Raw genomic sequence first — 27,969 nt, forward strand, 5'->3', positions numbered from 1 at the left:
ATTCCTTCATCCAAATCACTGATAAAGATGTTGAACAAAACAGGTCCCAGGACAAATCAAAGAGGCACTCCACTTGTCATTCCTCTCCAAGAGGATGAGGAACCATTCACAAGCACTCTTTGGGTGCGATCTGTCAACCAGTTACAGATCTGTCAACCAGTTAAAGATCCACCTAATGGTAAGAGGATCCACATTTTACCAACTTGTCAACAAGGATAGTATGTGGAACCTTATCAAAAGCCTTACTGAAATCAAGATAAACGATGTCTACGGCATTCCCCTGATCCAGCAAGGTAGTCACTTTCTCAAAAAAAGAGATCAGGTTAGTTTGACATGACTTGTTCTTGAGAAACCCATGCTGGCTCTTAGTAATCACATCCATTCTTTCTAAATGTTCCAGGATCGACTGTTTGATGATCTGTTCTAAAACTTTTCCAGGTATAGACATCAAGCTGACGGGTTGGTAGTTACCCGGATCCTCTTTTTTCCCATTCTTGAAGATGGGGACAACATTCGCCCGCTTTCAGTCTTCCGGCACCTCTCCTGTTCTCCAAAAATTCTCAGAATTAATAGCCAGAGGCTCAGAAATTACATCCGCAAGCTCTTTTGCAGTTCATCTGGTCCTGAGGACTTAGTTTCATTTAAAGAAACTAGGTGTTTATGTACTACCCCTATACTGATCCTAGGTTGGAACTTCATACCCTCCTTATATGTTCTGTTTTTGCCACGTTGAGCACCGTTTCCCTCAGAAGAGAAGACTGAGGAAAAGTAGGAATTGAGCAGTTCCACCCTCTCTTCATTACCCATTACAATTTCACTTTCCTGCCCTCGCAATGGGCCTACCACGTCCTTGCTCTTTATCTTACTCTGAACAGAAGAAAAGAACCCTTTTTTGTTGTTTTTAGCATCTTTGGCCAGCCTAAGGCTCATACTAACTCTCCTTCCAATTCCTAAAGAAGTCTTTTTATTTCTCAAGTCTATAGAGAGCTGTTTATGGAGCCACTTCGGCTTTTTTAGGCTTCTTTCATTTTTTCTTCTCATAGGAATCGCCTGTGATTACGCTTTCAGTATTTCGCTTTTAAGAACCCCTTCTGAACCCTCTTCTTCCTAAGTATTTCTGACCATGGGATTTTACCCAGCACAGTTCTAAGTTTATCGAAGTTTGCCTTTCTGAAGTCCAACCTATAAGTCTGACTACGTATAGCTTTTCCCTTCCCTAAGACTGTAAATTCCAAAATCACATGGTCACTACTGCCCAGGGTGCTCACTATTTCCACTTCTTCAATCAATTCTTCCTTGTTGGTGAGAATGAAATCCAAGACAGCAGATCCCCTTGTTTCCTTCCTCACTTTCTGGAAAAGGAAGTTGTCAGCAAGACAAGTCAGGAATCTATTTGACTTTTCATTTTTAGCAGAGTTGGACTTCCAACAGATGTCCGGGTAACTGAAATATCCCATGATCTCTTCTCTTGGAGAACTTTGCAATCTGCTGTAGAAGTATCTCATCCATGTCCTCTGCCTGACTTGGTGGACTATAGGAGACCCCCACAATAATATCACGGTTTTTTTTTTACTCCTTTTACTTTTACCCAGAGACTCCCAACTGCGCTGCCATGTTCTTAGTCACACATTTCCTCACAAGTATATACCTCCTTCACATATACTGCTACACCTCAGCCCTTTCTCATTTGCCTGTCCCTTTTAAATAAGTTGTACCCCTGAATCCTAATATTCCAGTTGTGAGTGTCATCCCACCAAGTTTCAGTAAGGTCTATTATGTCATAGTCTCCTTCTTTTACTAGGACTTCCAGTTCCTCCTGTTTGTTTCTCATACTCTGAGCATTAGTGTAGAGTCATCAGAATCCACGCTTTATGCATCCTGAAGGTTTATTTTTTGTACAAACCTGCAAGTTAACATTACCTAGTGTATGTGCCACTCTCTGCAAATCTTTAATGTTCTTATCCCCAGTTTCTGGCATCATAGGAGGCTTTGAATTATTGTCTCGCTCCCCCATACAATTTAGTTTAAAGCCCTCCTTATTAGGTTAGCAAGGCTGTTACCAAACACCCTTTTCCCTACTGCCATAAGGTGCAAACCATCTTCTGATAGAAGACCACTATCTGGAAAGCATAAGCCATGGTCCAGAAATCCGAATCTTTCCTGATGACACCATCAACGTGGCCAGTTGTTTGTTTGTTCTTCTTTCTCGTCCTAAGCCACACCCTTCAACAGGAAGAACTGACAAGAACACAACGTGTGCGCCCAGCTCCTTCACCTTCTGACCCAGAGCCACAGGTAAGCAGGGCTTGTATGCAGGAGCACATCTCTGGCCACCTCCATGTCATCGATTCCTAACTCAGAATGCCAGCACGCCCAGAACAAGTCCTTGAGGGAGGTCAGAACCCCTCAGGGCTGCACACAGCACACCCAGCTGGCTCTCCTCCTCCTCCTGGTTTCCTTCAAGCCACCCCGTGAAACTGAGGGCTCCTGCAACTGGCCCAAGGTCCTCCAGGGAGATTCAGTGCTGAGTGAAGGATCTGAACCTCAGGCCCAGTCCACATTAAGTACGGCACTATAGAGAGCCAGTCTGGCGTAGTGGTTTAAATGTTTATCTGTGGTTTATCTGGGAGAACCAGGTTTGATTCCTGACTCCTTCACATGCACCTGCTGATGTGACCTTGAGTCAGTCACAAGTTGTCGCAGAGTTGTTCCTCTCAAGAGCAGTTTCTATGCTAGGAAATATTAACTCACAGGTAAGTACAGAAACAAAAACCTCAGGGCACATAAACCATGGATTCTGATGTTTCTACACTAATGTGCAGAGCCAGTTTGATGCACTGGTTAAGAGCAGCAGACTCTAATCTGAAGAACCGGGTTTGACTCCCCACTCTCTTTGAAGGGGCTTCCAATAGTCTTTGCTTCCTCTCCCCACAACAGACAGCCTTCCTCTGAGTGCTGACTGACCCAAGGTCACCCAGCAGTCTTTATGGAGGAGACCTTCTGCTCTGCCCCCAAGCCATGGAGGGAACAGCGTTTCCTGTGATCCCATCCAATGGCGAGAGTGCTTCTTCATGTGCCAACGCCTGCAAGGAAAGGGGCACTCTGGCAAGTCAGGACTGTGCCAGGACCAACTGTACCCCCAAAGAAACACGGAGGAAGGAGAAACCACCACAAACAAGACTTACGTGGACATGATCCAGCTGAATCTGGGCAGGGGTCTTTGTGATGAAGTCAACAACTTTGCCCAGGTAACGCATGTTGATGCCCCGCTGGTGCATGGCTTCTGCCAAGGTGGCACCATCCATTGGCAGCATGGTGTGGTCAAGGCAGTCTTTGATCTACAGGCAATGGACAGAAACTGCAGCTATTTCTGAATCTGATGATTTTTTGGTCACATCAAATTGGCAGGCTGGAGAATTCACAGCTTTATAAGCGCACGTGGGAGAAATGGGGCCGGGCGAAAAAACCAGACCCTTCTAGGACTCCGCAGCTAGGCTCCCTGAATTCTGCAGATGGCACACATTCTATAAATCCACATGCAACTTGGGCCTGTGTTTCCTGCACCTGACAGCCACAGGTATGGACAGCCAACTCTGGGGACCTTGCCAAACTTTCCCCAGAAGCCCCTGAGATTTTGGAGGGCCCATGCACTGCCATACTCCTTTGTATAATCATGAAGTCCAGAACAGGATTCAGATAATGCAGAATTCAGAGCAAGCAAACAATTTTTGCACTTCTGTGGTTCAAACACAGAATGGCAAAACATTATATACCACGCCTGCCCTGGCAAAATAAGGCAACCAGTAACATTCCCCCTGTAAGCTGCTTGGAGGAGTGAAATGTGGCAACTATGCCCAGGAGTTCCCTCATAGGCTTCAGGGGGGAACTCAGTACTGACCTCCCACAGCAAAGAGAAGAAGACATTGGATTTATATTCCGCCCTCCACTCAGAGCTGCTCACAATCTCCTTTATCTTCCTCCCGCACAACAAACACCCTGTGAGGTGGGTGGGGCTGAGAGGGCTCTCCCAGCAGCTGCCCTTTCAAGGACAACCTCTGCCAGAGCTATGGCTGACCCAAGGCCATTCCAGCAGGTGCAAGTGGAGGAGTGGGGAATCAAACCCAGTTCTCCCAGGTAAGAGTCCGCACACTTAACCACTACACCAAACTGGCTCTCCAGAGAACTGAGTGACTTGCGTCCTCCTCCTCCTCTCCCTGTGAGGGAAGCCAGGCTGAGAGGGCGTGGCTGGGCCAAGGCTACCCATTTCACACCCACAGCAAAGGAGGGACTCAGATTTCTACACCACACTGGCTACTATTCACCCCCTTCCTCAAGTCCAAGCTTGAGAACCAGGCAGGCCAGCTCGACACCTCTGGATGCTCACTGCGCCAGGTGAGTTTGTGGACTGCAGCCTGGAAGGGCCAAGCAGGTGGTCCAGGATGCTGAGTTGGTGGGAATGAGGTTTCAGAAGTGCCAGGAGCCCATGTTAAAAATATGGGACCAAATCCAGCAGCTCCTACCGGCAACCTTGTTCTGCTTTCGAAGCACAGCTCTCCTCCCACTCCCCTTTGGCCATGACACTTCCCAGCTCCCTCCCAGCTGAGAACACCTGCCTAGTAGTTGCCCCAACAACCCCCCCCCACCTAACTTGCTCACCAAGCCTGGAATCTGATACGACACGAGGAAAGCAGCGGCATCCTTCAGTAACTGCTTCTGATCCCGGATCTGGTCTTTGCTTGAGTCAGGAAAGTGGACCCCTAAAGAGAGAAAACCCCAGAGATCTCAGCGGGGGAAGGATGAGGCCCTTCAAGCCAGCACCTCTGGGCTGCTCCAACAAAGGCTGCCATTCCCCTCTGGGCACCTCTGGAGACGCCAGGACTGGACTGCTCTTTAGAAGATCCTTTTGGAGAAGCAGAAACAACTCCTCTAGCTTAGTATAGTTTTCTTTTCTGATATCAAGACAACGCACAGCCAGATTATCCCCATTCTCTCAGACTTTATGGCCAACCAAGTCCAGGCGGCATTAAACTCTTCAGCTGCAACTCCCCTTACCAGAACGAGTACCTACCTGGCGAGAAGATGTCTGGATTGAAGCGGATATCAAAAGACATGTTGCTGATAGAACCAACGGCCTTGCAGGCATTTTGGATCACCTCCCTGCTTTTGGGGTCCACTGGGGAAAGGAAAGAGGGAGAAGAGAGGGGGGATTTGGTAACCACTACTAAAATACTTGATCTGTTTATACACTGCTTTTTAATATTTCCTTGACAGACCTGTCCCACACTGACAAAACCAACAGAAGGCAAAACAGCACAGTACAAACAGTAGCAGTCCTAGAAATAGCTCATTGTTATTTTTGAAAGAAGAATGTCACATACATAAAAATAACAAAAATACAATTTCAGTAACAGCTGTTTGCTACACAAAAGTTAGCATGCAAAAAACTCAGACAAAACAGAACAAATCTACATTAAACATGAGATATACGTTCCAAATTTAATCATCCATTTCAGCAGCATCAAGACTATTTCGTCTACAACCGAGAACAAGGACACACGCAGGGGGGCTACTAGTGTTCAAAAGCAACAAAATTCCTCTCTACTGCTGTTAAGTGCAGCAGCCCTTCCCTAGTTCTGTTTGAAGGCCGTGAGGCTATCAGATCTTTATAGCCTCACGTAGTAAATTTTCCTATATTGTTTTATTTTAATGGTGTTCTGCCATGGATGGGAAAAAACCTAGCTTAAGTGGTGTGAAATTTTCAGCTGTTGCATGTATGTTCTAGACATTCTATTTCTGCCGAGGTCTGGATAGACCATTTCAACCATTTATTTTTTGACCCTCTGACCACTGTATCTGATCAGCAAGAACAAATCCCCCCCCCCCCGATCGACCTGAATGGCCCTATTAGTCCTAATGAGATTAATAAACTAATCAATCATTTGAAGGCAGGGAAGGCCCCAGGCCCAGATGGGACTCCCACCAGAATTATTTACAAACAATTCTGACTGGTGGGCTTCCCTTCTGCTGACTCTCTTCACAGTGATCGATGCCTGAATCAGGGACAAATTCCACAGCTGTCCCAATTTATCAGAAGTGTGACCCACAAGCACCAGAGAACTATTGCCCAATTAGTCTGCTTGACATAGCAGGCAAATTACATGCGAGACACCTCCTGGGAAAACTCACTTCCTGGATGAAGGAACAAAATCTCCCAAGTAGGGAACAGATTGGATTTTGTCCTGGCAAATCTACAATGGACCACTGTATAATTCTTAACCATCTGATAGAGAAATACAGTGGTACAGGGGGAAGAAGGCTGTTTGCGGCCTTCCTTGATTTAAAAGGGGCATTTGACTCTATTCCCAGGGATCTTCTCTGGAACAAACTGGACATCATCGGTCTGGATAAACGCCTACTTTTTCTTATTCGTAAAATGTATTCTCTTAATACCTGCCAAGTGCGATATAACGACTTAGGTGCATTAACTTCAAAGATCATTTCCAATCAGGGAGTCAAACAGGCCCCCTATTTGTTTAATTTATTCCTGAATGATCCGGCCCCCTCTCTAAATGCTATTGATGGTCACTCCCCTATGGCCATCCGTTATCCCTTTATTGCTCTATGCCGACGATGCAGTTGTACTATCACTTTTGCAGAAGGGCCTCAAGCGCCTGCTACTCGCTTTTACTTCATACTGCGAGAAAAATTTCCTGTCTATAAACTATGTAAAATCCAAAATTTTAGTATTTTCAAAGTCCTGGAAACCACAAAGCTGGTGCCTCAAGAGAAATAATATTGAGCAGGTGAAATCTTTCAAACACTTGGGGGTCTTTTTCCAATATAATCATAACTGGACAGTACAACACAAACAAGCAGTCATCTCAGCAAGGTGTAGTTCATCTGCAGTGGTTAGCTTTTTTTACAAGAACGGCAACCAATTTGTCCCAGCTGCCATTCGTGTCTTTAATGCTAAAACAGTTTCTCAGTTGTTATATGGGATCCCCATTTGGGTTTGCACCCTCAATTTCCAACTTGAGCAAATTCAGGCAGCATTTTTACCCCATATTTTAGGGGTCCCCAACTGTGTCAGCTATGCTGCAATGTGCCTAGAGACTGGAACCCATCTGATGGAGACCAGGGCATGGCTACTAACTATAAAGTTTTGGCTACGCCTACACTTTACGGCAGACCCTGCTAGTTATATCCATATGATGCTAGTGGATTCCTTCGTTTCCACTTGGTATATTCAGATCCAGAAGAAAATACATTCCATAGGTGTACCCTTGGACAACCTCTGTATGCTAAGTGAAACGCAGGCATTCCGAATCCTGAAACAGAGGATCTTAGATATTGAGAAACAGCCCCTTTGTTCTTCTGGACATAAAACTTGTTCCCCTTTAGCATTTGGTATCTTCCCAGATCATGGGCTGCCTGCTGCCTCCCTTTCCCAGATTACTTCACCCAGGTACGCTGCTCTTTTATGTCAGCAAGACTCAGTGTTCTACCCTCAGCGGTACTGTCTGGGAGGTTTGCCAACATCCACGTAACGGAAGGCATCTTGAAACGGTCGCCCATGTCTTACTTTATTGTGATTTTTATGGGGAAGTGCGGGACTGCATAATTAAACCTATTCTGTCTAATTTTTATGGATTACCTGAAGCAAAGTTAGTTTTTTTCCTACTATCTGACCAATGTTCCCATATCACAAGCCTGGTTGCAAAGTACCTTTTGGCTGCCATAACAATCAGGGAGCAAAAGACTAGCTCCCCTTCTTGATGTCTGACTGGTTTTTATAGCTGAAACTCCATGTAAATTTGCTATGCTGTACTTTTTATTTCTATGCCAATAAAGGGATTTGGATTTGGAATGAAAACCTACCAGAGACCCCCAAAGTGGTGCCCACAACACATGTTCTTTGTGCCCATGCTCTTTTTCCCAGAATCTCTTCACTTTGGTGGAGTAGAGGAGCCCGGAAGCAACCTGGTGGTTTGGAAAGGGATGCTTCTCTGCCAAGCAGGTGCCTGGCTTAAGACCCTCCCCCCTCAGCATGTCATGGAGCAGCTCCTTTGCCTTGTGACTGGGCCCTGTCCCCGAGGCAGACTCCTCTTCAAAACTCCAAAGGTTCAACAAGGCTGCTTTGTTATGATGGGCAACAATGTTTGGTTGCAACTGTAAACCACTCTGCACAACAGAAAGGAAGGGGGCAGGAGATATTTACAAATTATGAGAGGGGGGAGAGAAAGAGGGAGAGGGAGAGAATCATAGAGTTGGAAGGGACTTCCAGGGTCATCTAGTCCAACCCCCTGCACATTGCAGGAAACTCACAAGTACGGCCACCCTGTACACTCTCAGTAACCATGTCCATGTCCAGAAGATGGCAAAAACCTTCTGGATCCCTAACCAAACTGGTCCGGAGAAAAATTGCTAACTGACGCTAAAGTGGGAAACAGTAATTTCCTGGGCGTGGAAGAAAGGGCCACGAGAACTAAGCACTGATGCAGCCCTTCCTGCCCTCCTTCTCATGATCTGCCTAAGTTGATCATATCACCTCTCTGTCATCTTCTTTCCAGGCTAAACACATCCAGCTCCTTCAACCTTTCTTCATAGGACCTGGTCTCCAGACCCCTTCATTCCAGCCTATAGATATCCTTCTTAAATTGTGGTGCCCAAAACTGAACAAGATACTCTAAGATGATATCTAACCATAGTAGAGCAAAACTGTGTGTGATATGGACACTATTCTTCTGTTGATACAGCCCAAAATTGCATTGGCCTTTTTAGTTATCACTCTGCTGACTCATGTTCAGTGTATGGGCCACTAAGATCCCAAGATCCTTTTTGCACATACTACTGCCAAGACAAGTTTTCCCCCATCCTATAATTATGTATCAGATTTTTCCTACCTAAATGCAGAACTTTACATTTATTTTAGTCCAGTTTTGTTTTAGTCCAGTTTTTCAGCCTGTCAAGATGATCCTGTATCCCGTCTGTCTTCTATTGTATTTGCTACCCCTCCCAATTGAGTATCATCTGCAACTTTAACAAGCATTTCCTCTATTCCTTCATCCAAATCATTTATAAAGATGTGGAACAAAACAGGTCCCAGGACAGATCCTTGAGGCACTCTACTTGTCACTCCTCAGGGCAGGGGGCGAGAGAGAGAGAGAGAGAGAGAGAGAGAGAGAGAGAGAGAGAGAGAGAGAATCCATTCCATTCCATTCCTTGCAACTTTGTGCTGTTTCAGCGTTCCTATAGCTGGTTGAAGCTCATGTTTCCTGGAGTTGTGTCCTAGCACATAAAGGGTGATGGTTTGAGCCAGCTTGTCTCTGCTCAGTGGACCTGAAAACTGGTGCCTAGCGAGTACTCTAACTTGGGAACCCATAGCCAAAGGAGGATATTACACTGGGGAGCCCTTGCCAATCTGAGTAGACCCCCACGGTGGGGGTGGGGAAGCTTGCAATGCCATTTTATTGTTTTCCCAGGCTCAGAGCATTTTATATTTTTTAGTTTCTGTTGTGATCCTTCTGCTTTTTCTTGATGTTTTAAGAATTCCATTGCCAAAGCCCACTATTTCTCCACCTTTCCATTTTAAACAAAATACTGCAAGCGTTCTAAGCATATTTGTGTTTTAAGTTAAAACATAATATCTTTAATTGGTAGATCCAAGCGGGCAGTCATGTTGGTCTGAAGCAGTTGAACAAAGCAGGGATCCAGTGCACCTTTAAGATCAACCAATTTTTATTTAGAACGTAAGCTCTCGTGTGCTCTTCCTCAGACAAGGATTCCTCATCTGAGGAAGTGTGCTTAAGAGCACACAAAAGCTTACGTTCTAAATAAAAATTGGTTGATCTTTAATTGTGTTTGTCTGCATTCTTTATAAAGTGTATATCTCCATTGCCTCACATTGCATTTAATGATACGCCTGGCCTGGCCCCACAAAGTCTCACTTGTTTCCGGTCCGGCCCTCTAACGAATGAGTTTGGCACCTCTGCGTTCCAGGGCCTTGGAGCACAAGAAGCCCCTTCAAGAGCGACTGCTCAGAGATTTGTAAATCAGAATCCCAGCAGGAACTGGGCCTTGCAATGTCCTGGGGCTCAAGGAAGAGGCTGTAAATCAAAGTCAATATCGGGATAATCAGCTTCACCAATAACCAAAAAGGCTCAGGAGAGCCAGTGTAGTGTAGGAGACTAGAGGTTTGGGAAACTCGGTTTCAATCCCCACTCAACCATGGAAGTTTGTTGGATGGCTACAGGCCTGGGGATAGCCTAACCTACCTCACAGGGTTGTTGTGAAGCTAAAACGGCAGAAAGGAGAGCAATGTCAGCTGCTTCGGGACCCTTTTGGGGAGGCAGGTGGGATATAAATCAATGAATCTTGAACATTCAACAGTCAAACTACCAGATGGATTTATGTCTAACTGAAGATGATGAAAGAGAGGCTTGGCTCAGTAACTCTGCTGTGAGACTGCAAGACCCTGGCAAAGCAAGCTATTCCTCTCTCCCATGCTCCCCAAGGGAGGATCCTCAGCCAATGGAGAAAATAGAGGTTCTGCTCTGTAGCTCCTGTGCTATTGAGCAAGCCTGGCAAAACAAGCTGTTATGCAGAAGGAAGCAAGAAAGAGGGAGAAGGAAGCAGATGACAGCCAGTTGCTTGGGAGCCTTCTGGGGGCCTGATTCGGCCCCCAAACTGCATGTTTGACACCCCATTCCAGAGTCCCAGCTGCCTTCGGTCAGGACACTTCTGGTTCTTTGAAAGTTTCCCTGTTGCTGGCTGGCATTTTTAGAGAAGCTCTTGTTCCTTCAAGGAATTTATCAACTTGCAAAGAGCTTTTGGAAAGTTGACAGGACTCTTGATTCCTTTGACCCATTATAAGACTATTTACTCTTTGCTGGGATTTGTTGAGAAGTTATTGCTCCTTCAGGAAGCATATCACTTACAAGCAACTTTTGGAAAATTATTGCTTTTGGGGGGAAACTTGAAGATTTATATGGAGATATGAAATGGACCCTGCATGAGAGGAGGAGCTTTGGGAAGCGCCTTTTCTGAAATGGATATTTGTTGGCTTTCTTTCTGTGTATTAGAGGTTTATGAACCTTTTGGGCTTGGATGTTCTTGCTTTTGTAATTGTGATTTATACTTTGCATACTGGATGTCAAATGAACGTTATTTCATAGTAATTCTGGGGCTATGATACATCTGGACTATTCTTGTCACCAGCCTACCTGCTCCGTCATCAGAGGCAATGGTCTCCGTAAGCTCCTTCACCTGGTCCAGTCCGGCCACATTCTCCTCCACCTTGCCATATTCCAGGGGGCACTTCTTGCCCTCCTCTGGGAAGGGGGATGTGGGGCTGCTGCCATTCTCCTGCTTGTTGGCCTTCTGCTGCATGAGCTGCAGGGCAGCCAGCTTCATGAACAGGAGATACCTGCAGCAAGCCAAGGGACAAGAGTTGTCGTCAAGCGTCTTCCTCCAAGGATCTCCCCCCTCCCCATCAGGACAGCCACAAGGACACTGTTTCTGCAGACACAGAGCAACTAACTGGGTGGTCCCTCGCCAGGGGATGGGGGGATGGGCAGGAGAGGGGAAGGCTGGCAGATTTCTGAAGCCTCCAGGGCTAGCCAAGGTGAATACAATGAAGAGACAGCAGGCCTCTGAATCCGAGTGTTAGGAGGCAGTATCAGGAGAAGGCCTTGGACCTAGGCACTGTTTGCCAGCCCTCCAGGGCAACTGCATGAAAGAGAATGCTGAAATGCCTTGACCGCAGGGAAGGGCCATGGCAGAGCATCTGCTTGACATGCAGAAGGCCCCAGTTCAATCCCCGGCAGCATCTCCAGTTAAAATGGCCAGGAAGGAGGCGATGGGCTCTTCTGATGTCCCCCATTTTATTCTCCCCAAGAACTCAGGAGAGCAGAAGAGTCTGAGAGTGCCGGAGTGGCCCAAGATCAACCCGCAAGCTTCCAAGACGTCGTCGTAAGGATTTGAACCCAGGCTGCCACCGACCATATCCCCATCACCGTGCTGGCTCTCATATGGGCACATGATGGTACTTGCTCAGTGCTGCTGATTTACCTTTTTCCAGGGAGCTCTGGCATACTGGGGGGATCCCAGCCAGCCCCAGCCCAGAACTCTGGCCTGTCTCACTTGAGAGCAGGGCAGAGACTCTGCTCAGCCTAAGAAGGCGAGTGGTCCCCAAATTTTTTGAGCCTGCAGGCACCCTTTGGATTCTGACACAGCATGGTGGGTGCAGTCACAAAATGGCAGCTGCAGGAGGCAGAGCCAGCCTCAAAATGGCTGCCACAACTTACCTTCAGTCATACAGCCAATCACATTTCCAGTGGTCAATCAGAAGCCCCCCTGGCCTCACCCACTTGGCAGGCACCAAGAAAGGGGTCTATGTTTGGAGCTCCCTTGTGTTACATGAATCCCTATAATCGGACCTTAATTTTATTCTGCTATTGGTAGTTGCACACACAGTTAGTACTGCTACTACTACAGGAGTTAGGATTTTCAAGATGGCAAACTCTGCACCAGGAACCAAAAAGATGCAGCTGCACTTGTGGAACACACATGGGCTTTTTGCTCATAGCTCTGCTTTTGAAGACCAGCTTTGGTTCTCCTGCACGCTAGCAAAAAGCCATCCCATAATCCCAGGGCCCACCTCCTCAACATCTGACCTGCTTGAGTTGCCAGCCAAGCCATTGCATTTCATCCCACCTCTGCCCAGAAGTCAACAATGAAGTCAAGGGTCCTCCTCTAGGGAAGCGAGGCCCAGCTGGGGTGTGGGGTGTGTGCTTTGCTGCAGAATGAATGCCAAGCAGTTCTGCCAGACCAGAAGAGCCTTTCCGAGACCAGCAGACTTGGGAGGCCCTGCTTCCAAATGCCCCTCGACACATCAGAAGGTTCCCCTGCTGCCATGCAGAGAGCATTTAGGGTGACCAGCACAGTCACCGGCCTCAGAGCCATTCCGGAGTGACCTCCATCAGTGGGCAGTCGTGTTGGTCAAGAAGTAGCAGAACAAGTCTGAGTCCAGACTTGGCACCTTGAAGACCAACCAAGTTTTTTTCTGGGTAAAAGCTTTTGTGTGCCTGAACCCGAAAGCTTATACCTTGAATATCACTTGGCTGGTCTTAACGGTGCCAAGTCTGGACTCCAACGTCTCTCATCTTTCCAGACCCAGGACCTGCCAGCCACTAGACCCAAGTGGTCATGAGGCAAGAGGAGATGCCAGACTTCTTATCCCCCCTCACAGGCACATGAGCCCAGGCCCACCCAGTCAACAGGATGCAGCAGGTGCCCCCAAGAGCCCTTACCCAGGGCAGCCAGTTCTGACTCCGGCCACTGCATGCGGCCAGGCCCAAGACAGGCTGTGCTGGGCAACTTCCTCTCTGCCCCCAGCAGAGGGTCCCAACAGCAACATTCCTGGAGCCCCTCGGGGGGGGGAGGGGAGGGGTCCTGCTGAGGTTCTGAGAGTGGTGGAGCCAGGAGGACCCTACTGAAAGCCCCTTCCGTGCCTGACCTGGAAGCCTCTGGGGATAGTCTGATGCCAGCTTGCATTTCACGAGGGGAAAAAACAGAGTATCCAAAAATGCTTGCCCAGATCTCAGGCTTTTGCAAAGGAGCTCTCAACTGGCACAGCAGCCTGGCACATACAATTCACGCTCACTGGGTTGGCATGCCACTGCCCACGCTCCCACCTGCCTAGGAGGAAGCCACATACAAAGCTGGACTTCCAGATGGAGCACTTGCCTCACCCAACAACGCTGCCCATCAGGCAACAACTACAGCACTGGACCAAGGAGGAAACCATTGTTTTCATACTACGACCACCATCATTCCAATGCTTTTTCGAAATACTAGTGTGACCAAAATTTATGGAATTCACGGGACAGGGGGAAGGCCAGATAAATCGGAGAACTGAGCTCTCCATTGGCGATATCAATGACAGGCAAAGGGAAGCCGTGCACTTAGCAACACCCGGTGCTGGATGGAGTCCGGGGGGGGGGGCAGGTCACCAGAGAGAAGGGGCCATGGCTCAGTGGCAGAGCCTCTGCTTAGTAGGTTGAAGGTCCTGGCTTAAATCCCCAGCTGAAAGTGCTGCGAAGTGAAAGCCCCTCAGGCCCTGGAGAGCGGATTCCAGTCAGAGCAGCCCTGGACAGACCAGTGGCCAGACTCTGTAGGAGGCAGCTTTGCTGGAAACAGGAGCTGGTCTGAGCCAGCAGGGATCCTGCAGGTGCAGAACCATTTCTGGAGCTCCACTGGCCTGAGCTTGGCCAGAACTGGGATGAGAGAAGAGCCCCAGATGACTGTGTAAGAGGGGGCTACTCCGAGTAGGGCATGAGTCGCCCACGCATGGGTCCCGAGGGCATGGCCTCAAGGCACACCGCACTGCAACCCTGCTGCAAAGTCCAAACTCACACTGAGTTCCAAGAGAAAAGAAAGACAACATAAAAGCATGAAATGCAAGCAGGTCCACATTGGGGGCATAACTGATGTCTCTTAGGCTCACCTGTGCTCCACAAAAGCATCCACCAGCTCTTGCCGGAGACAACAGAGCTTGTGCCGGTGCTGTTTGGGGAAGCCCATTTTCCGACACTCTTCAGGCATCTCCTCCCCTTCCACAGGCAAAAAATTCAGGTCTGGGGGGAAGGTGCGGAGCAGGTCCAGGATGTAGTGGCGCCCGTCATTGCCAATGATGCCTTTGCATTCCACCGAGGAGCACAGCTCCACCTCCTCATCCTTGTCGTTGAGCACCTTGTGCTTCTGGATCTTCAAGGGCCGGCTGGTCTTCTCCAGCAGCTCCAAATACTTGGCATGAGAAACAACCGTCTTGCCAAAGTCTATGGAGCCATAGACAACGCTCTGCTCCTGCTCACGCTCCAGGATGCCTGGGATGATAGACTGGGCCGTGACCCGATACCCTCTGTAGTCCACCACCACAGTCCCCAAGGTGTACAGCCCCTCAACGTCCACTGCATTGTACGTCCGGACCCCATTGAGGTCATTGGTTGGGGCCACATAGGCAGCCACGTCCCCGCCAAAATCCTTGTAGTGGTCACGGACATCAAAGCCCAAGCTGAAGAAGATGTTGTTCCAGATGAACATCTGCATCTTGGTCTCCTCGCTGGGGTTGATGGCCATCACGTTGCCATCAATGACAGCCATGGCACCTCTTGTGGCAGCTGCAGTGAAGTCACTGTGGACCTGAAAAGACAACACGGCAGGTCAGTCAGCAGGCTGGGCTGCAAGAAAGGGTGGCTTTCACAGCTTCTTTGCCCAGAGGTCACTAATTCAGTCCCCAGCCCCTCAGCAATGTCAACCCCGTCCCTGGACTGGCCGCCTCAAGCAGCAATGCCATGCCCCATTTGAAGACCCTCCAGAAAGCCTCTACCCGGAGGTTCAGAGAGCCAGGGCTGGCCAGAGGGTGGTGCAGTGGAGCCTGGTGGTGGGAGAATGGTTGCTGGCCGCAAGCAGACAGCTTATGGATAGCCTTAAGATGAGCTGAACATATGTGGCCCAGTGACAGAAGCTTTCTTGGACAAACCCTACTGGGCTGCAGGGGGCAATGGGGGGGGGGGGGGGCGGGGGAACAGACATGAAATGCTCCCTCACTTTTTTCAAAGAAGAACTTCCACACAGGGAAAGCAAAAGCAAACAAGTCAGCAGGTTCCACTCCCCCCTCTGCCACGGACACTCAGTGGGTGACTCTGGGCCAGAAAGCCCCCCTCCGCCCTCACGGAGCTGCTGCTGGGAGAAGAGGAGGATGAGGCCGGCCTTTAGTCTATTCGATTTACAGCCCGCCCTTCCCATAGAACAGGCTCAGGGCAGGTTGCACCATGGAAGACCATCAACAGTTAAAACAAAATTAAAATATATAAAATCTAGTACATGGACATCAATCTGCTTCGTATTACCTTTCGTTGTTGTTTCAATCCAGTTAACACTAACTAACAAACACCAGACTCCAACGTGTGATTCTTTTAATCTGCTAAAAAACATTTCCATGACTCTGCAGACTCACTCACTGCCCACTTTCTTCATATTTAGGACTGCTTGCCATTCCATACTATTGTCTGATGAAGTGTGCACAGAGCAAACGGAAGCTTCCATTCTGAATAAAACTTTGTTGGTCTTAAAGGTGAAACTTTACTCTTGCTTTGTTCTACTGCTTTAGACCAACACGGCTGCCCACCTGGATCTACATAAAATCTAAAATTAGTCTAAACCAGGGACGTCGAACTCAATTGTTACAAGGGTCGGATTTGACATAAAGAAGACCTTGTCTGGCTGAGCCATGTGTATCGTAAATGTAATGCCAGGTAGAAGACATATAAACTTTATAAAGAGCACAGGCACACATTTAAAGATTTTTTTGTTTAAAATAAAATATGCTTAAAATATTAGTCCACTTGCAATATTTTGTTTCACAGTCTGATAAATGTCACCTCTTGCTATGAATTATTGCATCAAAAACTGCAAACAATGTCTGTGCTGTACCAGTCTTGAATATGTGCTGTTCAGGTGTGCCCATCTGTAAGTAGCAAACCTACTTTTGATTCATTGACATTCATTACAGACATCTCATGGTTAATGCTTTGAGCCTAAGACCCAGAGGAACATGAAGCAGCTGGGCATTGTAAGCTTTTGTACAGAAGCTGCTTCAAGTACTAGTCAAGAACATGTGAAGGCACCATGGGACAGACTGAGGGCTCTGTGCTTGTCTACAAAATTGTAATTTCCCCCAGAAAAATGACTACAACTTAAAAAAAAAATACAACTCCCCCCCCCACAAAAAACAACAACAACTATAAGAACAGAGAGACAGCCACGTTCAGTGGTCAGTGTCAGCCTACTATCTGGAAAGTCTAAATTCAAGACCCCCAATCAAAGGAAAATGTGAAAGAAAAAAATAAGGAAAATTTGCTGGGTAAACCTGGGGTGGAACACACTCTCAGCCTGATGCTGATATTTCTCTTCTAAATAGTTCACATGCTTTCCTATTGAGAAAGACTGGAGGGCATGAGTACAGTGAAAGAGGAGGGGAACCCAGTTACAAGCCCAACAAAACTCTCTCTCTCTCTCTGTAGCAAGGCAAAAAGCTCATTGTCAGACAATGGAATATAACTGTAATGAAATGCTTAGCCTTACTGACTCCATCTTCTAACCCCTGATACTAACCCTGGGAACAGCCTTGCATATCAAAGTAGAGGCCAGAGGGTTACTAACAGTTAGGGGGAACATTCCTTTCCCTGAAACTAACAAAAGCCACCTTCCTTTGAAGATAACCGCCTCCAGGGAGGGCAGTTCAGCCATCCCTGTGAAACGGCAATAACAATAAGATAAGAAGGAATGACCTCGAACCAGTAATGTTTAGAAATGTGGGGTTTTGCATAGTAACCTTTGATGTAGAATTCCTTAAGACATGCTCCAGTATGCAACACTGTATCAGTTCCAATCTTCCTTTGTTCAGATGCTATGGACTCTCGAATAAATAAACTCAAGGTCTGGTTGATTTGAAGTTCCACTGTCTGACACTCATACCTTCACTAAAACGTTGCTAGTCTTAAAAGCACTCTTTGTAGCTCTCCTGATGGTGGGGACTGGCAAAGGAAGCTCTGCCTCTTTCTTTCCTTCCCCAGGGCAGGAGGAGGGGGAGGAGCCTCAGCCATTTATTAGAAGGAAGAGAGGCTTGTCTCAGTAGCTCTGCAGGGTGATTAATTGAGCCCGGCAAACTTAATCAGAGCTATAGAGCCAAGTTCCCTCATAGGCTGAGGTTGCTACTCCCTCCTCCCCCCTTCGGGAAAAGGGAGGGGGAAGAGGGAAAGGCTGCTTTGCTGCTCTGGCCTGTTGGGGGAGAAACACAAAATGGCAACCAAAAAAAACCAGGCAAGGGAAAATGAAGCAAATGACAGCCAGTTACTGGAGGGCCTGATTGGAGCCCTCCACGGGCCTGCTCCGGCCAGCGGGCCACATGTTTGACACCCCTGATCTAAACATTCCATGTAGATAGATCCAAATAGGCAGCCGTGTTGGTCTGAAGTAGAACAAAATAGGAGCCAATTACACCTTCAAGACCAACTTAGTTTTATTCAGAACGTCAGCTTTCGTGTGCATGCTCACTTCTTCAGACGAGAAATGAGGTACAGTAAGCAGAGCCACATACAGCTGGTGGGGTTTGGAATGCCAAGAGGTACAAAGTTAAAAACCAATAGCAGAATAGTAAAATTAACAAATTCAGAAAACCTTTGATCTGGGTTGCATTAGCATGGGAAGCCATAAAACAGTAACATATCAGAATGTGAGAATGCCTGTTAATTATTCTATTGCTAATAAACCTGGGTAACAAAAAAAGGCACTCCTATTTTGTTCTAGTCTAAACATTGGAAGCTAAAATGACAAATTCTGCCTCACAGGCACAGCCTATTGTCCAGGTCCAGCAGGTCCTACAGCACTGAGGTGGAATGGAAGGGGGGAGACCAATAACATTCACTGGCAAAACAGTTGTTTTACAGGCCCTGAGAATTGAAGTAGATCCCACAGGGCCTAGATCTCCAGGGGGAGATCGTTCCACCAGGCAGACGCGCAGAGGCCAGATGACATCTCTGGGGTGTTGGGTCGCTGATTGTAAAGACCTACGGAGCTCATACATGGAGAGGCGGTTCTGAAGGTATTTATTTATTTATGTTAATTTGTATTCCACCCTTTCCCGCTCAGGGTGGATAACAACCAAAGTTTTAATTAACTACAAACTAAAACTATAAAATACAATAAAACAAACAGCATATATGCTGGCCCCTGGCTGTATAGGGCTTTAAAGGTAAGTACCAGCACTTGAACCAGATCCGGTATTCAATAAGTAGCCACTGCAATTCACACAGCACAGGATGGATCCATGCCTGTACAGGCAACAACGTCAACATCTGTGCAGCAGTGTTCTGCACCAGCTCGAGTTTCCAGAGCAGGGTCAAGGGCAGCTCCACATAAATAAAGTTATAATAATCTAGACTGGAAGTGACCGTCACATGGGTCACCGCAGCCAGGTCGCGGGGGAGAGATACAGGACCTCAGATGGAAAAAGGCAGATCTGGCAATGGTGATAACCTGGGCCTCCATGGTCAGAGAGGCATCCAGGAGTACCCCCAAGCTCTTCAACCCCCAAGCTCTTCAACCAGTGGAGCCTCGTCAAAGCCTGATCTCTGATCCAGCAATGATCCCTTTAAGCTATGGAGTCTTGTGAGCAAAAATTCTCCTTTGAGAGTTACTGGCATTAAAGTTGTGAGTGAGCCATTTGGCTACTGCATAGACTAGTTTGCTCTGAAGCCATCCTTCCTGAGCTAAGACAAAAATGTGTGAGCTGGAGGCTAAAAAACTGTGAGCTAGCTTAGAGAGAACACTGATCCCAACCCGCCATAACCAGGCATAGGATTTGATGGATTCCGTTTCAGCTGGCTCTGTTGCAACCATGCAGCCACAGCTTGCAATGCCCTACCAGTTCCTTCAGGGCTGTATCCGAGCAGCAGATAGAGCAGACTGTCATCTGCATATTGATGATACCCCAGCCCCTATCTCCGGATCATCTGGGTGAGGGGGCACATATAGATGTCAAATGACATCGGGGAGAGAATTGCTCTCTGTGGCACGCCACACTGTAATGGGTGCCACTGGGACAGTTTACCCCGAGCACCACCCCGTCTCCGACCTTGGGGAAAGGAGACTAGCCACTGTTAAGGCCAGCCCCTGTATCCCCGTGTTTGCGAGGCGGTGGACCAACACATCGACTGTATCACACACTATCAACGGTCGACTGTATCACACGCTATCAAGAAGGATCAGCAGGTTTCGGTCACACAAGCCAGGTCTACAGCCTGTTCCACAAGGTAATCCAGGAGAACAGAGATCTTATTGTTGATAGACCTGGCAATGCGCGACACCCGTGTTGGAAGAGGGTATGATTTCCTATCCCCACAGCCAGCATCTTTGGGAATGGAATGAAGGCTGTAAGGGGACCGAGCATGTCCATATCTCCATTTCCTTCCTACAAACCACCTTCTCCCATTGCCATACTTCCCATGCCCTGACAGCTGCTTTGGGTTCCCTTTGGGGGGAGAAGTGAGGTATAAATGGAGTAAAGAAACACTTCCTGTGCACAGGGCAAGCCCCACAGAAGCCTCAGTCAATCTCTCCTGGCCCCTTTCAGATTCCCCAGGAACCAGCAGGGGAAAGGGGAAGCTTTCCTCTTGAGACCAGAATCTTGCCTTCAAAACATCCCACCCCCTCTTGCGGGGCTCCAGCTTACCTTAAAAATGGCCCGTTCCCTCAGCAGCCTTTCAGGCAGGTTTTTACGTGGCAGTTCCCTGGTGGTTTGCAGTTCTTCATTCCAGTCTCTGGTCTGAAAGGAGTTTGGGAGAGAAAGCCAAAAATGAAACACTAGTTGAAGGGCCCTCTGAACTTGCCAAGATGTTCCCGATGGACCGCAGCACAGAGAAGCAGCAGGGGGTCCTGGTGAGGGTCTCGGACGAGGATCAGGAACCCCCAAGCTCAAATCCTCACTCTGTGGATGCTCCCTGGGGGACCTTGGGCCAGTCACAAACTCTCAGCCTCATCTACATCACAGGGGTTTTGTGAGGATAAAATGGACAAAGCGAAAACGCTGTCACCTACTTTGAGCCCATGTTACGTATGCATAAAGGCTGGGCTAAAAAGCCAGCCAGCCTTTTAGGAAGACAGTGCCCCCCCTCCACAAAGCCTCGTCACATAAACTACTTCCAGATTCCCTCCTCCTTGCATCACCTGCCCTGTTTCCAAGGCGGCCAGAGTGTCCCACTGGCATTCCCTGCCTCCGTTCCTGTCTTCACAACCGCCATCCCCAAGACCAAGGTCAGCCTGCGAAAGGAACTGGGGGAGGAGGTCGACTGGGCCCCCCCCTCCTGCAACCACCACAGTGGAATGCTATGGGGAGTGGGGGTGGGGGTGGAAAGCCCCCCTCGTGCTCTGTATTCGGGGCTTGGCCAGGGAGAGGAAGACCCGAAGCCTCTCAAGCCCAGCCCACAGCAGAACACTTTCACTCTGCTGGATTCAGCAAATATTAATACTGACCCTGACTGATCTTTGTTTTTTGTTCTTAAAACCAGTGCCAGAAGAAGAGCTCTGTGTTACTCCAAAGCTTCCCTTCTGGGGGGTTTTGGGGGGAGGGACCTGTCATGAACGGGAGTACATTCCCCTAACTAGGTCAAGATTCCTGCTGTCCTCCCAATCTCTCCCCCACCCCGTCCCATGAACGCTGCTTCAAAGCTGGTTTTTTTCAGCCTGTATTGCTGCAAAGAAGAAGAAGTATGCAGGGGCTGGATCCAAGACCCTTCTCAAACGGCTCACTTCTCTGCCAGCAAGAGGATTAAAAAGTACACAAACATCAGTTGTTAAAATCAGAAAAACAAAACAAAAAAGATCTGAAAATAGCAGGAGCAAGCAGGACAGATTCACCTGGTTTTTCGAGATGGCATACCCAGTGGAAGAATTCCAGTGCTGGGGTGCCCCCACTTCCCCTCTGGCACGGAGGCACTATGCATTGGTTTCTACACAGCCTCATCAGAGTCCTGCTCAAGGCAGCTTACAAATAAAGGTGTAAGTTACCATCATAAGAGCAGCAAGCCATTAGCACAAGGCCAGGGACATAAACAGCATAAGACAAGCCATAAAAACACAGCCCAGATCTGAAACTCTTTAAAAAAGCTGAGAAGACAAAGCCCCGAATCAAACACCTGGACCAAGGAGACCTGCTTTGAACTGAGGAGCAGAAGACGAGCAGAACAAGAGGGCTGCACTGTCAGGCTCTGTAACTCTATCATGCTGAAATTATAAAATACTAACCAAATGGACTTTTCTATACTAACCCCAGCCTTTGTGAGATTGTAGATACCATTCATATCAAAGGGAACGTTTGAAGTGTTAACTTTGTTTAGGTTGTGAAGACAGCAAAGGAATGTGACCCTTAATAGATACCTCCGGTGGCCAGCATCTTCCCAGAGGCTAGAAGATAAGCAGAGGCTCTCGTGTGAAAGTTTGCACCTTTAATCCCTGTTGTTTTGAGAATAATGGCTTTGTTTAGAAGTTACTTTGATGTAGATTCCATAAGACCCAGAAACACCCCTGCCAAGGTATTAGTCTCAATTTCTGTTTCAAGCTATGAGTTTCCAATAAAAGTATTACAATGTCTCAAATGAATACAGCCTTGAGTCTCCATCGCCTGACATGCATCAGCCACCAAGATGAAAGAAGGCAAAGACAAACATCGAAAGCACAGTGGGCTTTTCCATATTCTGTCTATAAACCTTTTACTTTCTCCTGTCTTTTATAAAGATAGTAAAGTCAGCACCAGAAGAGCTTCCAGAGGGAAGGAGTGCCAAAGCTGAGGTGCCACCACAGAGAATGTCCTGTCTGCAGCCACCACCCATCTCACTGCTGAAGGTGGAGGCACCTTGAGGAGGTAGATCTTAAGAGGCTTGAGAGGTAGATCTTAACTGATAGGCTTGACAGCATGGGAAGAGAGAGACTGCAGGCAACTTGGCTCGTGCACAGAGCCAGCAGACTCTAATTTGGAGAACCGGGTTTGATTCTCCACTACTCTTCCACCTGGGCCAGTCACAAGTTCTCTCAGACCTCTCTCAGCCCCACCTACCCCACAGGATGTGTTGCCTCCCCCCACCCACCCCAATTACCTGGCCAGGGATGTGCTCCTCGTAGCCCAGCCGGGAAGTGTAGGCATCTTCGGCCCTCACACAGTCCATGGCGTGCTCAGCTAGAGGAGCTGTCCAGCTGTACACTTGGAAAGGGGTGGCGATCCGCTCAAAGGGGTGCCTCTGGACCCTGGGTGGAGGTGGAAGGGACACATAAAGGGTGACCATGCTCAGCCTTGCCCTCTGGCTGCAACACCTGCTCCCGTTCAACATCCAGCAGAGCTCGTCGGCTGCAGCGCCTCAAACGGAGATGTCCCAGTTCAAGTCCCCAGCCTGTCCTCTGGCTCAACAGGCAACTACAGGCCAGGCATCTTTCAGCCTGACCTACCTCACAGGGCTGTTGTGGCAATTAGGAGGCAGGGTGGGAAAGGCTGGGCAGACCACCCAGATTTCTTGGAAGAAGAACAGGATAAAAGTGGCATGACCCTTTAGCCCAAGACTTCTCAGTTATTCTGGCTCTTTGGTGCCTTTGCTTATTTATGGAGGCCACCACTTCTGGACCAAGGAGGCAAATCCCTTCCCCTCCCCCAAAAGAAGAAGGCACACTATTTCCCCACTTGTGACCATCCTGGAGCAGGGAGAAGATAAAGCCTCCTCACCGTTTCTTCTGCAGAGTGGCAAAGTTTTTTTTAAAGGTGGGACTGATCTGGTTCAGCAGCTCTACCAGGGAGTGGCTGAGGACGCTGGGGTTGGCTGGCTTGGGGTTGAAGCTGTATGCTGTAGACCTGCAGGAGGAGAAAGCAGCCAAACATTTAGTGGCAGGGAAAGAGAAAGAGGGATCCCCCGCTATGGCTAGCCCAGAGGCAGCTCATTATCCAGAAACAGTGGCGGGGGGCTGAAGAGGTAGGATGGAACATAAGTTTACGTAAGGCAGTGTTTTTAAAAGTCAGGTCTCAGTTTTGCTCCTTTTGCGAATTCTGAACAGAACACATTTGGGAAACACAAAACAGGTCAAGCAGCTTGCTAACACAGCCAGACACATACATCCTCAATTCAAGTTTGTTGTATAATCACACACACACACACCCCGCCAACTATCCCATTCAAAAGAACAAGTAACTTGGAAAAGTGATGTGCATGAAGCAGATCACACAATGAGCAAAGCACAAAAGCCAGACTTGTGCCAATGCTTGGGAAACATCAAAGAGCTGCTCTGCACAAAGCTAGACCATGGCTTCCTCTTCCTGCCTCTGCTGCCTGGCCTGGCAGCAGCTGCCCGAGGTCTGAGCAGGAAAAGCTGCCCTCTGGTCCACTGTGATGGGTGATGGGTCAAGCTTCTGGGCAGACGTCTTGCCAACTGCCGACTGCTATTTCCAATGGAGATGTTGGGGATTCAACCTGGAATCTTCTGCATGCCCAACAGCTGAGCCAGGGCATGTTGCCAGCACCAGGCAGCAATTCTCTAGAGATGCCAGGGAGGGGGAGAGGGGGGCTTTACATAAGTGCTCCATTGCTGAGTTACAGCTTTGCCCAGCCACGCCTTCAGGTTTGCCTCCTCCGTGACTTACTGATTGAGGTAAAACCCTCGTGTGGACGCTGTGATGCTGACATGGCGGTCTTCCACAGTGATGACGTAGAGGTACATGAGGTCTCCGTGCATTTTGCGGTTGCCGGGTGGAGGGTTCCAGCCGCTCATGGTCAGAACCTTTAGGCACTGTAAAGGCTGGGGGGGGGGGAGAAAACAGCACAGAATTGGCCTCCTGCTTAGGGCCGTTGCTTGCATAAATCTGCAGCCTTTGAGCTGCACTAACCCATAATCCTTACATGCAGGGCAAAGGTCACCTTAGAGCAGCAGGACGGGCAAAGCATTCAGGGTGAAGAGGAGGTCCCCTTGCCTCAACCCTTGCCCTCCCTTCCAGGACATTCAGTTGTTGTCCTAATAGTAGTCCTCTTACAAAGGAATGTCAAAGGGAGATTAGAAAGAGAGACTGCTGAATTGCAACTAATAATGAAGTTCAGGATTGAACCGAGACCTAGGTTTCCTGCCTCATAACCAACACCTGCTATTGTCATGTGGCATCTGAAATCACCCCACTCTCCAAGTTATAAGGACCGATGGACTCACATTCTAGCTGTATCTGAAGAAGCAAGCAGTGCTTCATGAAAGCTCACACCCTTCCACCAATTTTGTAAGTTGTTAAGGTGTTACTGGTCTCTTGCTCCTTTCCACTAATAAAAATTGCAAGCTGTGCCATTAGGTTTCTTCCCCCCCCTCCCATTCTTCATCTGTTAGAACCAGAGAGGCAGATCTCTTCAAGTGGAATAATGTGTGGATTTCAGACTGGGAAAAATCCCCTCAGTGAAAGTGATAACGAAACAGTTAAAAAAGCAAAAAAAGAGATGCCAGAAGAAAAGCAGCCAGAGAAGTGGGAGGGTAGAGAGGGAGACAAGGTGTTGAAATGGAACATATGGAACCATAAATGTATTTTTAAATACTTAGCTATCTACTTCCAGTCATAAAACAATGGGATCCAAGTGTTCTAATTCATAAGAACTTAAGAACATAAGAGAAGCCATATTGGATCAGGCCAATGGCCCATCCAGTCCAACACTCTGTATCACACAGTGGCCAAAAATTTTATTTATACACACACACACACTGTGGCTAATAATCAGGATCTTTTTTTAAACAATAAAGACCCAGATAGGCACAGAGAAATCTAATCTCTCTTTTTTAAAACCCCTCCCAAACCTTTCAACATAACCTAAATTAATTTCCTTTTAATTCTCCTTTCCCCTTATCCAACACATGTGTGTGTGTATGTGTGCTTGTGAGCAAGAGAGAGAAGGAAAAGGTAAGGTCCCCTGTGCAAGCACCAGTCATTGCCGACTCTGGGGTGACGTTACTTTCACAACGTTTTCAAGGCAGACTTTTTATGGGGGTGGTTTGCCATTGCCTTCCCCAGTCATCTACACTTTCCCCTCAGCAAGCTGGGTACTCATTTTACCGACCTCGGAAGGATGGAAGGCTGAGTCGACTTGGAGCAGGCTACCTGAAAACCCAGCTACTGTCGGGGATTGAACTCAGGTCGTGAGCAGAGCTTAGGACTGCAGTACAGCAGCTTTAACACTCTGCGCCACAGGGCTCTTAAAGAGATAGAAAGAGAGACTCAAATCAAGTAGAGGAGGGTGATCTCAATGTAAATTGTGCTTGTCAGAAGAATCTCCCCTCCCTCCCCAAAGGAGGAGGAGGAGAGAAGAGATCTCAGCCAATGGAGTCAGTATCTCTCCTGTACGATTAAGTGAACTGGGTGAAAGCAAGCTGTGATGCACCAGCAGCCCTGAAGAGACCCAGTTGCTCAGAGGACGGGTACGAGTCCTGCAGGAGCCAATTCCACCCCACAGCCATAAGTCTGACACCCCTAGGCTCTCATGGTCTCCTTCCTTCCTTCCCTCCACTCAGCCTTGACACAGATGGAGAACCAGAATTCTAGTTCCTTAATGTGGCCCCCCTTTTTGGTGTCCCCTCCCAGCAGAGCCTCGGCTGTAGTGGGGGAGGGAGGCTAGGTGCACTTAAAGGCCTTGGAAATGTGCAATGGGGTGAGTTACGGTACTCAGACACCTGCTCCACGGAGTACAGTCACCAGGCTCTCTCTCTCCTTTGCGGTCTGCCCTTCCTCCGCTTGTCTTTCTCCCTGGTTGGCAGCAGTGTTCCCCTTTTACTGCATCACATCTCCGTTCCAATTTCCACCCTGAAGTGCCATCTTCCTGTCGGGCCCCATGGCCACTCCCTCATTGGTGCCAGCTATCGTCCTTCCTCCTATGTCCCGCCCCTTTCCCTGAACCTCAAGGGGCACCCCTCTATGGGGCACGGTCGGCCTGTTGTGCACCGGCAGCAGCGGCGTGGCCTCCATTGGCTCCTCCCCCTCCCGTCTCACCCCACCAGGCGCGATTTCTCTTCCAGTCCGCCACCAGACCCCCAGGATGCCCGCTGCCAGACAGGCAGCTAAGAGGGTGCAGGCCCGTGGCTGGGACTGCTTTTCCCCAGGCTGCCGTTTCCTCAGTGGGGGAGGGGCCCCCCTGGGGCAGAGGCCAGGATGCCGAGGCCCTGACACTTAACTTCCTATCAGGGGTCTGCAGTTAAGTGAGTCCTGGGTCAGGAAAGGATGAAAACCACTGCCATACAATCCTTGCCTTGCACTCTAAATATGGGGCTAGAAGCATATGCACATGAACACACACAAAATTGCTATTTTTCAGGTTTGAGTATATTGAACCTGAAAAAAATTGGTATTTTCCAAATCCCAGTATTGGTATAGTATTGGGATTCAGAGAACATTTGGGATTCCTGAATTTTTTCAGCTCCAATATATGCTATGAGGACTATTATAGTCAATGGTCAACATAGACTACAATAGATAATTGATTCAGGGTTATCTGGGGCTCCAGGGGAAGCTGTTTCTTTGAGGCTATGCTGCAAATTTGGTGCCTCTCCTCAAAAAAACACCCTAAGTTTCAAAAAGATTGGAACAGAACAATGTGCCTCGTTCTCCATTGTTTCCAATGGAAGGAGGGAAAGGTTTTTAAAGGGTCTCTTTAAATGCCTTCTCCAAGCCACAGTGTGACTCCACACAGTCCATTTAAATGCCTGGGAGTTTACTCTGAAGGCATTTAAAGAGAGCCAGTTTGGTGTAGTGGTTAAGTGTGCGGACTCTTATCTGGGAGAACCGGGTTTGATTCCCCACTCCTCCACTTGCAGCTGCTGGAATGGCCTTGGGTCAGCCATAGCTCTGGCAGAGGCTGTCCTTGAAAGGGCAGCTGCTGAGAGAGCCCTCTCCAGCCCCACCCACCTCACAGGGTGTCTGTTGTGGGGGAGGAAGGTAAAGGAGATTGTGAGCCGCTCTGAGACTCTTCGGAGTGGAGGGCGGGATATAAATCCAATATCATCTTCTTCTTCTAAATGGACCTAGAGCCCTTTAAATGTTCTGTAATTGCAGCTATCTGGCGGCCTTGAAAAAATCCCAGTTTTTTATTTTTTAGGGATGGCCATTTTCAGATAGTCAAATCACCAGCCCCCTCAGTGATTGGCTGAGAAAATACCTGATAAATACCAATAAGGCTGAGCCTGCCTTGGTGGGGAGGGCGGGGTATACATTTAACTAATAAATATGGGGGGGGGGGGGTTGGGCTCAGTTTATATTGAGTGCACACCCCTATATGGGACACCGTTCAGTCCTTTTGTTCTTTGTCTGCAATCTGGAAACAATAAGGCTTAAACTGAACAGTACCGCTTGGTTAC

General features: G+C 48.2%; 1 protein-coding gene across 1 annotated transcript in view; it reads right to left on the reverse strand.

The window, feature by feature from the left end:
* Positions 1 to 27,969, reverse strand: part of CLUH (clustered mitochondria homolog) — a 52,707-nt gene that overhangs the window by 17,282 nt on the left and 7,456 nt on the right. The window contains exons 5-13 of the mRNA XM_060259481.1: positions 24,239 to 24,393; positions 23,330 to 23,455; positions 22,713 to 22,860; positions 20,294 to 20,386; positions 14,507 to 15,201; positions 11,223 to 11,425; positions 5,069 to 5,173; positions 4,657 to 4,757; positions 3,186 to 3,338 (exon numbers count right to left, since the gene is read on the reverse strand). Coding sequence (XP_060115464.1) covers positions 3,186 to 3,338; positions 4,657 to 4,757; positions 5,069 to 5,173; positions 11,223 to 11,425; positions 14,507 to 15,201; positions 20,294 to 20,386; positions 22,713 to 22,860; positions 23,330 to 23,455; positions 24,239 to 24,393 — 1,779 coding nt within the window. The remainder of the gene's footprint in view (positions 1 to 3,185; positions 3,339 to 4,656; positions 4,758 to 5,068; positions 5,174 to 11,222; positions 11,426 to 14,506; positions 15,202 to 20,293; positions 20,387 to 22,712; positions 22,861 to 23,329; positions 23,456 to 24,238; positions 24,394 to 27,969) is intronic.

This window comes from Heteronotia binoei, chromosome 18 (genome assembly GCF_032191835.1).
Source record: "Heteronotia binoei isolate CCM8104 ecotype False Entrance Well chromosome 18, APGP_CSIRO_Hbin_v1, whole genome shotgun sequence".
Classification (NCBI taxonomy): Eukaryota; Metazoa; Chordata; class Lepidosauria; order Squamata; family Gekkonidae; genus Heteronotia; species Heteronotia binoei.